General features: G+C 38.0%; 1 protein-coding gene across 1 annotated transcript in view; it reads right to left on the bottom strand.

The window, feature by feature from the left end:
• kl-3 (male fertility factor kl3) overlaps positions 1 to 14,508 on the bottom strand; it is a gene marked incomplete at its 3' end in the record, with an annotated part of 226,785 nt that overhangs the window by 195,315 nt on the left and 16,962 nt on the right. The window contains exons 4-5 of the mRNA NM_001111012.3: positions 11,328 to 11,496; positions 10,862 to 11,267 (exon numbers count right to left, since the gene is read on the bottom strand). Of these exons, the coding sequence (NP_001104482.3) occupies positions 10,862 to 11,267; positions 11,328 to 11,496 (575 nt within the window). The remainder of the gene's footprint in view (positions 1 to 10,861; positions 11,268 to 11,327; positions 11,497 to 14,508) is intronic.

Raw genomic sequence — 14,508 nt, 5'->3', positions numbered from 1 at the left:
TAAGAGACTACTAATACGGCACTAGCATTCCCCTGTAGGGTTCTGATCTAAAAAATGATCTTCATCAATGTTATTTATTCTCATACCTTACGGTCCCACAGTTGCTTTGCCTTTTTGTTGGGATTTGCGGTTCAGTTTTTTGTCCTAGATATCGAATAAAATTATTTCTTTGCCAAAAATGATTATAATTCTGTCTGTTATTATTATACCCCCTTTTATTTTTATTACTCTGTTATTGTTTGTTTATTATTGTTTGGACGATTTTGGTACCTTATGGAACTATCTACCTGCATTGGTTCTGGTAGGGGTTGTACATTAGAATTGTCATTTAAATTCCAATTATTCCAATCAGAATAATTTCTCTTTATTATTTATTATATTTATGTATTATTATTCTGTCTGAGATCTACCGGATTACATCTTAGGTTGTTTTAATTTCTAAATCCATAATACCTATTTGCAAATTGGGCTCGAAAGTTGTTAGACTCTAGTTCCTGACACTTTGCCATAGCATTTGGAAAGTCTGGTTTGTTTAGGAAAAAGAGTGTTGCTGAGATTGAACCGTTCAATTCAGAAATAAAAATTCTAAGAGCGTTGCTCCTAGTTGTTTTTGGTTATTTCGTATGCTTGGTTATTTCGCTGTCGATTTATTATAGTTTTATTTATTAGTAATGTATTTTTCTTGTTTACCTCGTTGTACAATAGAATTCTGTAATGCTTAAGAGACCCTGTCTAAGGATGCTTAATTATGATTCGAGAATATGGATTGGTTATAAATAAAATCCAATCTGGAGAGAATGGCTTGAAAGTTTAAAACTGTACCATGGTTAGTTATAGCATCATGTGTTGCTCCAATGATTTTATTACGTAAAATTGATAAAGCGATAAAATATTGTTCGCTTTAAATTTTATATAGACTCATGACAGTTTCTACCGCTTCTCTCCAGCCTAGTTTGGTAAAGACTTAACCAAAGACACTAAAATAGCAAGATGCGTAACGGCCATACATTGGTTTGGCACTATGCAGCCACTTATTCGGTGACGGCCAAAATTGCTCTCTGTCCGCTCGCTTACGCTGAGAGCGCACTGGTGTAAGAAGACGATTTTTCGGGCCGAAATCTATTCTGATCGAAGAAACGAATTTACATATTTTCATAGCAATATGGTAAAATAGAATAATAATTAACAATTTACGCACTGACTATTATAATATTTTATAAATCGTTTACTATAATCTCCGCTCGAATTAGCTACCGTTTACATATTCATATTTATATTGATAATTAATAATGTGTAATATATGTAATAATCGGTATACAGGGAACCTTATTTTAATTTTAAATAATAAAAATTGATAATTTACATAAATTATTATTAAGTCAGATGTAAGTCATTTATATAATATACTATAATTAAATGAATGCAAATACGAAGAATATTAATATAACTACTATAATTTAAATCATACATTTTCCAAAAGAACTTATTACATTGAGAAATAATATTTCATAAAAAAAATACGTAGTAGAAAATACAAATTTGTAAATAAAAATATGATAACTCTTTATTGCAAAAGTCATATCTTGAGGCACAGAATGCGGACACAAGCACTCAACAATCATTGCCTCATTAATTTTTCACCGTGGCAAGCTGAAATTTATTCTGTGATATTATATACATAGATTGGACTATTTGTCAATTGATCAAAAATACAATACATTTAAAGTTTAAAACTTCTAGGGTGAAGGATATATTTTGTCAAATTTAAGAGGCATGAGCATACGTGTGCACACATAAAGTTGTCGGCTGTCACAAGAGAGCCTGGAGCCACCTCTAGAGCCACTTTGAAAAAATCGTGTGCAACAAAATTGTATGGTGTTAGTCTTTGTTAGTCTTTGGTTTGACTATTGTTTGTCAACCACTGATTATACGCAAGGGTATCAGTGATTTCTTTACAACTGATTTTTATTCTAGTTTTACGTTAATATTTTATTATTTTTGTCTTTTATGAATTCGAATTGTCTGTTATTATAATTAAGAGGTCTTTCTGTTATTGAAATATGATTTTTGTTGACTTCTGGTATATTACAATTTCGTTGAAAATAACGTAACAGGCAGAAGGACCATAGAAATTACATATATTCTTGTTCGAATCAATAGCCGAAACGATCTGGTCATGTCCGTCTGTCCTTCTGTCCATATGAAGTGAAGTGTGACAACCCAGCGCTGTCAGGGAAGGCTATAGCCGAAAAGGTGGGAGCTATAGTTTCACTCCCCTCGGGATCAGGGTATATGAGGTAAGAGAGCTCTGTCGAGGTGGTGGTGCGATCATGCACTTGGAGAGTTGCAAAAGGTGGTGTCCTCAAAAAGATTCCCCGAAGTCGGACTCAATGCGACGCGGAACGCTGCCGAGAAGCCGAAGTACGTCGTCTATGACGTCTGGAGGAATTCATGAAGGGAGCTCCATGAAAACTACTTCGACTGACGTTATGTGATGTGTATAAATGTGCTAGAGATTGAGGCCGAGCGATGGCGAAGCTTGTTTTCGTTACGATGCCGATCACAATTCCGCACCTACTCCATCCCCTAAGCCTGCGTGGGTGCAACAAGGCCAGAGCACGGAAATGTGCCAAAACCCGATGACTGTCATAAATGCCGTCAAAGAGGGCAACCCTCTCGAACGCATGCCCGATATACGGCTGCAAGCTAGAGATTAATGTTTATCTCTATCGAAGCGAACCGTGACTGGAGCCTAGCTGCGACCATCGAGCTCGGAGTCCGACTCACGGGATCGGAGACAATGCGCTGCTGCTGATGTCATCTGTATGCCAGTGGAGACCCTCACCACAGATTATGGCGTATGTCTGGTCGTTGAAGGAAGAAGGCCGCAGAAAATAAACGAAGATTGGGTCCCGCTGCGCGAATGGCGAGTTGATCACAAACCGACTGCACGAGTGCTCCTCCCCGATTTTTTCATAGTTGCGGAGTCCGAAGCACCGATTGCCATTGCGAAAGAAGACCCACCGGCCCGGTGGTTGTGTTTCCCGGTTGACTGGACTGGCTCAATAACTCAGCACCTAGCTCTTTCCAGCCGAATAGTCTCAAGAGTTGTCTCGCTACTCAAAGGACCAGATAAGGACAAGTGTGAGACCTCCCCATACAGAGGAATATATGCTTGCTACCAGTTTTTGGTAAGGTTCTCGATGCAATCATGGTGAATTGTGTGAGAGAGGTTCTTCCGGAAAGATGCTGATCCAATTTGGATTTCGGCAAGGTCGAAGTATGGAGAGCAGTGTTGACGCCAGCAGTGTTGACACCAGCCTTTTGACTTTAAAGAACCATTTGAAATCGTCGAATGGGGTGCTGTCGTAGGCCGAAGAACAGTGATCAGAACAGTTCCGGTACTGTGGATGTACCGGTAACTAGAGGCTGCCCGCAGGGGTCAATCAGCGTCCCATTTATCTGGGACCTACTGATGGATGTACTGCTTCAGCGCCTCCAGCCAGCTGAGTGCATAAGCGGATGACTTGATTCTTTTCGTGGAAGAAAATTCCCGAGCCGGGTTAGAGAAAAAAGTGAGGAGGGAGCGCAACGTGGGGGAGCGGAAGTTGGCGTTGCCGTCTCGAACAGCAAGACGGTAATAATGCTGCCCAAAGTTGCCTTGAGGCGTGCGCCGTACGGTGAGGTTTGCTGGAGCGAGCCTGCCGTATGTGCGTAGCTTTCGATAGCTTTCGGGGGTTCAGTCCTCTAGCCAGGCGTACCATATATGAACGGGAGCAATATCACTGCTTGCGCTTCCATATGATCCATATGAGGACTGGGAGCACATATTGTGCGCTTGCTTGCAGATTTGCGAGATCTTAATGTACTCCTTGATGGGCTCGGAGTTGGCGAAAACTGGGTGTTCGAGAGGATTCTGGGGGATCGGGAGGGGACTCAACGGCTTGACTATTGTTTGTCAACCACTGATTATACGCAAGGGTATCAGTGATTTCTTTACAACTGATTTTTATTCTAGTTTTACGGAAATATTTTATTTTTTTTGTCTTTTATGAATTCGAATTGTCTGTTATTATAATTAAGAGGTCTTTCTGTTATTGAAATATTATTTTGGTTGACTTCTGGTGCACTATGCACAGTAGCTGCTGTGGGAAGGGAGGCTGGGTCATCTTCTCCTTGGAAGTTTTCTTGAATTTGAGCTCCAGAAATTACCTGGTAAATATTGAGCATGTCGATCCATAATCTGTAGACCCATTAAAAGAGTCCAAGCGTCTTCCTTTCTTATTTTTTTTCATACACCACTACACAGACAAACTGTAGTGACTTTTAGCGGACTCCATCGGTCCCATTCATGCCCATGCCAAACTGCGTTGATAAGGCCTTTCTGACCTGTGTTTACAATTTGTAAAAAAGAATTTCCGCTTTCACATGGCACACCGTTATCATTAAACCGCCCAACTCACATGGCACACAGTTATCATTAAGCCGGCGAACCATGTGTGCAGACGTACTATCCGAAAATGATCTAGAAGTTTACATTTTCTTATTAATCAATTTTAAAGTCTCAGCCCTTACTGGCTCCACCGACGGCACTTTCATTGCCACAACGACCATTTTCAATGTCGCAGCTCTCACTGGCTCGACCTGGGCCATTTTCTGATCACCTTGATCATCTTTAAACTCTCTGGCAATCCCGGTTTCAGGCATTTTTCGCAACAACTCATGGTACTAATTATATGTGCGATTATTATTCAAGGCTTTAAGTTTATATTCTTAAGTACGTAGTCCCCGACATTATTTTTAACAACGGTTGCTTTATTTCTGTCAAATCTAATTTTATCGAATTTGTCATTCTTTTCCATGTAGTAGTAGTAGTAGTTACATTACCAATAAGTAACGCTAATGGGCTAAATTTAGTCACCCTGTTGGGCGTGCAATTAAGAGCCAATTAAACCTCACCCTAAGCGTCCTGCCAAGACCCCTGGCCTGTTTCAGCTACAGTTAACAATGATTTCAGTGTTCTCATATTACGCTCCACCACGACTACTAGTTGTAATTAATTGAAGATATATATTTTTTTTTTTGAGCAGAGCAGAGAAACTACGGCCTTAATAAGCTTCTAAACGAGATGGGAGAGCAAATAATGATATTACAGATCTGATGGACTTAATGCAACTATCTGTATCCATTTTTATAGTATGGGAAAAGTAAACCAATTTAGTAAATGCATCTATCAACATTGGAATCTATTGGAATCGGATGCAATTCAGCTTATAGTTTGCCAGATGATGGACATTTTCTAAAAACCAATAGCACTTATAATTTTTTTTAAGGGTACTCTTCCAACCAAGATGCATAATGGCTTCAAGTACATTATTAAGGGGCAAGGGGTTTCCCGTTCCTTTGAATCTTTCGATATAATATACCCAACCGCAACTAGTAGTTATTAGCCGATTCCTCACTAAGTTCATTTGGCTAGTAACCAATTGCGTTTTTTAACTATATCGATAGGCTTTAAATTGCCTTCAGGTATAAGATTTCGGGAAAGGAAATCGACGTGATCGATACGATACTGGTTTTTATTCTACATTTTCGATATAATATCCCTGACCGTATCCCTCGTATGTTTTAATCAGCACTGGCAACCGTGTGAAGCTCTATGTAGTCGACACAGAGACGGTCTGTACCGTTGTTCTTTTTAACCAGTAGTATTGGTGTCTCAAACGGAGAGGAATTGTGTCTTTTAATGTTTGCATTCATCAATTGTTAAATCAAACTTCTTACTTCCTCTTTCTCCTCCACACTCAATCTTTATGGGCGTATCTGGACTTGTCCCGTAGACACGCGGCTTTGTGGAATACGACTTTGGAATGAACTGTGTCAAATTTCTGTTCGTTTAATGTAACATTTGCCAATATCTGAGGAGTATTACAAACTGTACTGTTTCCAATGCCTCTTCTCAGTGAAGCAGCCTCCTTAATCAGCGAGAACTCTGCCCTAGAATCAAAATAAAATCGGAACGACAGCATACTACTTCAGCGTTCCCAGAGGCTCCAGTGTTGTACGTCCTTCATAATATTATAAGAATAATATATAAGACTACATATATTTTTATGTATATCTCCTTCATCTAGAATATATATAGTAGTATAACACTTAACTACATATACTTACACACACATACATTACCACAAAGCAAAATCGATACACCAAATTACTGAATGCCGTAGGATATAGGTCATAAATTCAAGTATTCCATTAGAACCCTAGTTTTGGTGACAGCCTGCCCTAATGTAAACATTAAAATCCGCTGCCGAATCCGTTATTCCCACCAAAGGGTCAAAACCGCTTACGCAGCTCAAGTTCTCGGCGATCCACTCAAGAGGGCACCCAATCCACCAGACATAAACATCCGCAGCCGGATTCGCGACTCCCACCAAATTGTCAAAACCGCTCACGCAGCTCAAATCCTTGGCTTATCCAGGATCCATGCGCGATCCACTCAAGAGAGCGCTCAATTCATAGAAATACATAAGAGAGCCTCTTTTAGCTCAACAAATAAAGAAGTAAATAAGTCTAAGTCAAGTGTTCTCTTCGCAAATTACAATTAGATTTAATTCTTTCGCTCTACGAATAAGATGTTAATCGTCTCCGCTTCCACGCTTGTAATTTTATTTAAATAATGATTATATTTTTTTTTACCTAATAAATCTGTCTACTTCTACATTCCGAAAACCAAAATTTTGTCGTGCACTTCCAAATATCTCAAACCATCATCTTGCAGTTTGTTCTAGACCATAAATGGCTTTATTAAGTTTACATACTTTATTTTCATCATGATTCCTTTTGGAATCTTCATATAAATTTCATCTTTTAGTGCTCCATTTAAAAAAGGTTTTGTTTTGACAAAAATAAATTGTATTGATTCAAAAAAGCTAAAAGATATCTAAAACTAGAAATTCGTGCAATTGGTGCAAAAGTCTCATCATAATCCATCATATATTCTTGGGTGAATCCCATGGCTACCAATCTTGCCTTATATTTAAGTAAATAACCATTTTCGTCTTGTTTTATACTAAAAACCCACTTGCCATCTACTATGTTTTTATCATTAGGCATTTGCTCTAAGCACCATATATTATTTACAAAATGAGAATTTAGTTCGTCTTTTATGGCATCCTCCCACAAGGTTCTGTCTTCATGAGTTTTAATCTCCTCATATGTATTGGGTATATCATTTAAACACATTTGGGAATTCTTCAGATACTTTTCTAAAAATCTATATGATTACTTTGGTTTATCTTTAATTCTCTCACTGCACTGTGGTCCAGAATTCGATTTTTTTTTTTTTGGCATAAAGTCTAAAAATTGAGCTACAGACTTGAAACTTTGTACATTTTGTTTTTAAACCACAAATAGTTTGCACACAAAATTTGTCTGTGCGACCACGCCCTCTCTTGCCTCCCATATTAACTACTGGTATGACTCAGGAGTCAACGAAATTTCATTTTTTTTTTTTTTTTTTAAATAAAAGTGTGTACATTATTGTTTTAAAAATAATCGCCCTCTTCTTCTTCTAGCTCAACATTATAATTTTCCGAATCTGAACTCGAATCAGAATCAGAATGTGAGTCCAATATTTTGTCTGATGGATCAGGTTTAAGACTAGACTGTATTTCCAAAAGACTTATTACTGCCTTCGGAAGTGGTTTTTTCCTATTTTTTCTCTCTCTTTCTTTTAAACATATTGTTGATAATAGTGGGTCCGAGGAATCAATAGCTCTGTGGAAAATATCGCTCATCGTATTGATCCGACTATTTTTCCTTGCATGTGATAATCGGTCCCTTTTGTAAAGTTTATTCCGGGCTTCACTCGCATTTTCGCCTAGGCATCCAAGTGGAACCAACGCCGAATTATTGATTTGATATCCGATAAGTTTCGGCGTCCCATTTGCTGGGGTATATTGGAGTTTTAAAAATCACTAACAACAATTGTTATCTTAGACGCCATCCACTTGGTATGTTTGGAAATAAATCGGTCTAGTTGTCTGTTACACTCGGGCAGTTTTTTTTTAATAAATAATTTAAAATTTACTATTTTTTTGTCAATCTCTTCTGTCTTTTTCGATTCCTGATTATTGTTGTTGATTGCGGAATAAACGTAATCTGAAACATAACTTATTTGTCTATTGTTACGCCTCCAAATGTCCAGGAGGTCGCTATGTGAGAACTCGAACTTGCCTATATAAAATCAAATTTTTAAGAAAACGAGCAAAAATGGGCAAAAGATATTACTTTACCGTGAAAGACAATAGTTAAAGGTACAAACTGACGTTTTTAACTTTTGTCAGAAATTGTCAGAAAATTAGTTATACTCCACGAAACACAGGGGACACGTTAGAATTTTCTGTTAAAATACACATAAATTGGATGTCACACAACATAAAAACAGTACAACTACACATATATTACATATATACGTTAAAAACATCATACCTTGACATTTATTTTCCATATTTTACTATAATTTTTGGATGCGTATTAACGATCGTACTACGTGCAAAAGTAAACAAATAATTAGCCGGGAATTGCATTCTCTCAATCAGCTGTTTAAAACTTCAACTTTAAAAGCTCATAAAACGATTTAGTGAAGCTTTCGGTCAATTTTGTTTTTGGTTTTTATTTCTATGATCAATTTTCTATTAGAAAATAATTGCTAGAGGACGATATATTGACATAAAAATTTAGACTTTATGCCAAAAAAAAACGAATTCTGGACCATAGTGCACTGCGTCTAATTTGTTCTTGATTTTTATTTTCTTTTATTTTATCACCAGTTTCAGCCACTGGATCGGTATTCTCGACACAAGTGGAATTTTCATTTGGATTTTCATTAGACTTCGAATCCATAGATTCACAATTTTCCTGCAATGATAAATTCGACTCTTCATTCTCTTCAATTAGAGAATCACTGTATTAGTCAAAAACATCATGTTTTTCCACAGAGTCATTTTCATTTGAAGTCACCGATTTCATGTTTATTTCATCCACCACTACATCTCTAGCTGTCATAAATTTACTCGAGTTCTCAATCCACAACTTATAGCCATTTGGCTCATATCCGACAAGTATAGTTTTGATCGATTTCTCGTCAAATTTTCGCTTTCGCACTTTATTTAGTGCATATACTGTCGAGCCAAATATCTTTAGATATTTCAATACTGGCTTCTTTTTATGCCACATCTCAAATGGTGTTTTTCTTACATTTTTTAAAGCTCTACTCTACCTGTTAATTAAATATGTTGCTGTCAAAACAGCTTCACCCCAAAGCTTTTATTTAGCTTAGTACAGTTAATCATAGAGCGAGCTTTTTCAGTGATTGTTCTAATCATCCGCTCTGCAACACCATTTAGTTGTGGGGTATGAGGAACCATTAAGTGATAGCTGATACCTTTTTCGACACAAAATTCACTCATTTCATTAGCGAGATATTCTCTTCCATTATCGATATATAGATTAACCATTTTTAAATTAAAATGAGCCTCACTCTTTGCTACAAAATCTTTATATACAAAGAACACGTCCGATTTATAAGTTATTAAATGCGTCACACAATAATGTGTATATTGATCAATAAATACTACATAGTAATTTTTATTATCAATAGTTGCGGGCGTAATCGGACCGCATACATCCGAATTAATTACAAATAGTGGGCGTTCAATATTTTCTTTATTTTTGTGCTTTTTTTTTGTGCACGTTCTGGCTTTGTTTCTGTCGCCATCTGAGCCTGTCCCTCTCTAACATTATTACCATCTTATTTTATTTACTTCTTTGTTTCTTCGTTTGCCTTGCGCTTCTTAGAATCACTTTTCGTTGCTGTACTTCTTTTACACTTATGTATATACAACCAAACGTTTTTGTGTATCGTTATACATGCATACGTATGTATTTCTCAAAGCCGATATGTATTTGTATTCAATAAATTCATATACTTAAATAAGAAAATTCACTTTTATTTATTTTAATTATTCTTATTCGCACAATTAAAATATTTCACCACTTGGCCGAAAATGTGACTGAATTTAATATAATATAATACGTTTAAGTATGTATATTATAAGCCAGCCCATCAACCAAATAGTGAAACACTCTCATTGTTCTAACTATTCAATAATAATTTTATTTAAGCAACCGATAGAACTGCACTCTCTCGTTGTCCGCAAGCGAATAGCCCGATTACTCTCTAACATGCATGTGAGAAACAACAATGACAGAATACAAAGAGAACAATAATAGAGCGCGTTCTCTCTTACATGATCCTCTTAATTTCATCACTCGCCACATACACGCAACTTTGCATAAGTGTGACTTTTGTATTTTCAACAGTTATAATTCAACATGAACATTCTAGTTACAAAGACTTAGCGCAAATATTTTGTCCGATGTTACCAAGCGCCCAAGTTTTTAAGCCATTTGTCGAAATGTATTCATAACTAGTTTAATAAATTTCTGTCGATTTGCCAAAAAACTTTATGCCACGTCAAGATTTGTCATAAAGCCGCCGAGCCAGTCACAACCACACACAATTTTTACATTTTTTCTCGTTTTATTCCCCAAGCAACACTTTTGAACAAATTTTAAAATTGTTTCCCATTCTATTCTTCAATATCTATCGGTATCCCAGAAAAATGAATAAATTTCTCGGTCGCATTCACACTAGCTGAGTAACAGGTATCTGATAGTCTCTTGTTTGTTAAACGAAAAATCAATTCAACGTTTTTCTAATAAATTATTAAGCTTTACTTATTCTTAAAGCAAACTGTGTAAAGTGCTTCTAGAAAAAAGGTGCTGGCCATACCTGAGTATATTTTGTCGAACAAAATCCAATGACCTCTTAGATCCAGCTACCAGTGCTAATATTATTTTTGAATTATAATATGAAAACAAATCCATACAGTCATTTCTTAAATGGTAAAGTTCATACCGTATGTTTTCATAATTACGAAATTGTAGAGTCCTTAAAACGTCTTCAGGAGCAAGATAAATTGTTCGATATATTTTATGAAATTGTATAAAGTCCCACTTGTCGATAGGTAAAAAACCTTCAGTCCGCCAGTTAGTGTCATTAAGCTTTTCTGGAGGAAGTTGAAACACGCGTCGTCCTTTTGAATCCGTTTGCTCAAAATCAAGCAAGTCAATAAACATGTTTATTATATCAACAACCGCTCGTTCCATACAAACAGACTTCTTTTCTAGTATGCGTTCTATAAAAAGGTGTACAAATTTTATATAAATTTTATAAAACGGATTCGGCATCAAATTACCTATTTCAGATCGCAGCTTGTTGCTTTCTTCAACAAATTCATAAGAAGAGACTGGCTCTTCGGGCACATAAATATATAGATAATCCGATATACTGTACATTTCTTGAAGTATTCGTAGATCTTCTATGTCCAATATCAGGTTAAAAAATGTTTCCACTTCTTTTATTTTCTAATTTGGAAAAATTAAAAAAAAATTAAATTCCTGGGGCGTGGCCAAAATATATTGGTATATATTTGAAATTTGCAAGATAAATAATAATATTAAAAAAGTACAAGTAAACATTTTGGGCGGTTTGATTACGTGGCAACCGTGGCAATCAAACGTGAAGAGGTATCACTATAGTCTTCATGTTCAATAGGATCTTACTTTTTTTTTTTTTTTTTTTTTTTTTTATTAATTTATTTATTAAGGCATACGGGGAAGTCTTGAATCCCCTTTGTGTCCTTCTTATCTATTAATTCAGCCCATTTGGGCTCGCCGGCTAACTATAGTTAGCTTTTTCAAATTTACAGTAATTTAACTACAATTACATAACAATCACATATAACAAATAGGATTTAAGATAAGCGTCAGCTTCTGCGGACCCTTGTCAAAGGAGATCGGGTAATGAGATCCCTCGGTTGCCTTCTATTGAGCCTCCTTGGTGGGCGAGATCTGTTTAAAGCGCTGGCCAGCCGATTTCTGTGGCGCTCCAGCCTGTCATGGTATCTGCTCGAGTGCTTGTTTATTTCGTCAAATACCGTTGCGAGTTTCAGGTCTCTGTGCAGGGTGGTGTTTCGAACAAACCACTCGCAGCCGGTGATGAGTCTTGCTACCTTATTTTGAATAGCCTGGATCCTTTTGATGTGGCTGTCGCAGGCTAAGCCCCAGATTTGGCACCCATACTTCCAGTTTGGTGCTAGGATCTGTTTGTAAATTGTCAGCTTGTTGGATAGCGACAATTTACTGCGCGAAGAAAGTAGCCAGTAGTGCTTCGCCACCTTAGCACGTAGGCGCGTTCTGATGTCGGTCACATGCTTGGAAAATGTGAGTCTGCGATCCAGAAGCACTCCAAGGTACTTTGCTGCGTTCGGCTGTGGTACGGGGACTTCCTCGATGTAGACGGGCGGTGGCGTTCTCCGCTTTAAAGTGAAGCAGACGTTGTTGGATTTACTGCTATTGATGCCAATATTCCATCGTCTTGCCCATTCCGAGAACCGGTATGCAAAGTCCTGGATACCATCGGCTGCGTCGTGCTCGCATCGGGACCTGTAGGTGACGCACACGTCATCGGCAAATGTGGCCAACATAGATTTCCCATAAAGGCTTACATCTGGCTGCGGCATGTCGTGGCTATACAGGCAGTAGAGCAGGGGGCCGAGGACACTACCTTGTGGAACACCAGCTGCCACGTTGTGCTCGGTGGAAATTGCTGAATGAAAGCGCACAGCGAACCTCCTTCCTTCCAGGTACGATTTCAGCAACCCAAAATATGGAGCAGGCAGCGTCTGCTTGATTTTCAGTTGGAGTCCAATGTGCCACACTCGATCAAACGCTTCTCGAATGTCCAAGAAGAGGCTGTTACAATATTCCTTACTGTCGTAGGCAGTCAGAATTTGCTCGACGACTCGATGGAGCTGCTCGACAGTACAGTGGCCAGCACGGAAACCGAACTGGTGCTCAGGGGTAATCCCCTGGGCTTCCATAATCCTTACAATCCGGACAGCAATCAGTCTCTCAAACACCTTCGAAATTGAAGGGAGGAGACTGATCGGCCGGTAGGAGGCGGGCTCCCTTTCCGGCTTGCCAGGTTTGTGGATCATGGAGATTATCCCGAGCTTCCACTGATAAGGGAAGTATTGCAACCTCACAATAGCGTTGAAAACCAACGTTATGTAGAGGATCGCTTGTCTGGGCAGGGCCTTCAATGTGGCGTTGCAGATAACGTCATGTCCAGGTGCTTTGTTGTTACTCTGGCGCACAATGACTTCGGCTACCTCGCAGGGTTCAAACGGCGTGATTGGCATATCCATTTGAAGCGCTTGGTTCAGCTGGTCCTGAGTTTCTTCAACCTGTTGCAGGCTGGCAAGCTTGAATGGTTGAAATCGCTCGGCGAGGTGCGCAGCGAATACCTCCGCTTGTCCCAAGTCGGTCCGACACCATGTCCCGTTGCTATCGACTAGAGGCGCCTTCCTCGTGCAACGCCTTTTGATTGCGCGCGTGGCCTTCCACAGCGAATGCGTCGCTTCGCTTTCGACTCCGGTATTGGCAAGCCTTTCGTCGAACCATGCGGCTTTGTGCAGCACCAACGCGCATCGGAGCCTACTCAGAGCTCGGTTCCATTCCGTTTTGTCCGACGGGTGCCGAGACCTCATCCACCTAGTGCGTAAGCGCCTCTTCTCAGCTATAAGCAGCAGGATCTCCCTGGGTATTGGGATTCGATCTGCCGCGGGCTGCCGAGATATGCTGCGAGTTGCCAATCTAGCTGCTGACTTGATATTGTTGGTGAGCAGTTCGATAGCATCATCAACGTCCTGTCCAGAGTTTATGGCAGTGTTGAGGGGCAGTGTGGACTCCAGTTGCGATTGGAATACCTCCAGGTTAGTACGCCTAGTGATAAGCCGCTCCATCTTAGGGTAGGATATTGCCCCCGCATCCAGCGTAATTACCAGAGGCAGGTGGTCGGAGCTAAGCTCAACAACCGCACTTATATTAGCGTGGATGCCCAGCACACCCTTTGTCAGTGCAAAATCGATGTACCCTGGTGAGCCTCTACAGCCGTACGGGTATCTTGTTGGTCCTCCTGTTGCTAGCGAGTCCACCTCCGAATTTAGGACGAGATTCGCTAATGCGAATAATAATAATAATATATAATATATAATATATAATATATAATATATAATATATAATATATAATATATAATATATAATATATAATATATAATATATAATATATAATATATAATATATAATATATAATATATAATATATAATATATAATATATAATATATAATATATAATATATAATATATAATATATAATATATAATATATAATATATAATATATAATATATAATATATAATATATAATATATAATATATAATATATAATATATAATATATAATATATAATATATAATATATAATATATAATATATAATATATAATATATAATATATAATATATAATATATAATATAT

Source organism: Drosophila melanogaster, chromosome Y (assembly GCF_000001215.4).
Source record: "Drosophila melanogaster chromosome Y".
Lineage (NCBI taxonomy): Eukaryota > Metazoa > Arthropoda > Insecta > Diptera > Drosophilidae > Drosophila > Drosophila melanogaster.
Note: the sequence above shows the minus strand (reverse complement) of the source record. Positions and strands in the feature narration are given on the sequence as shown.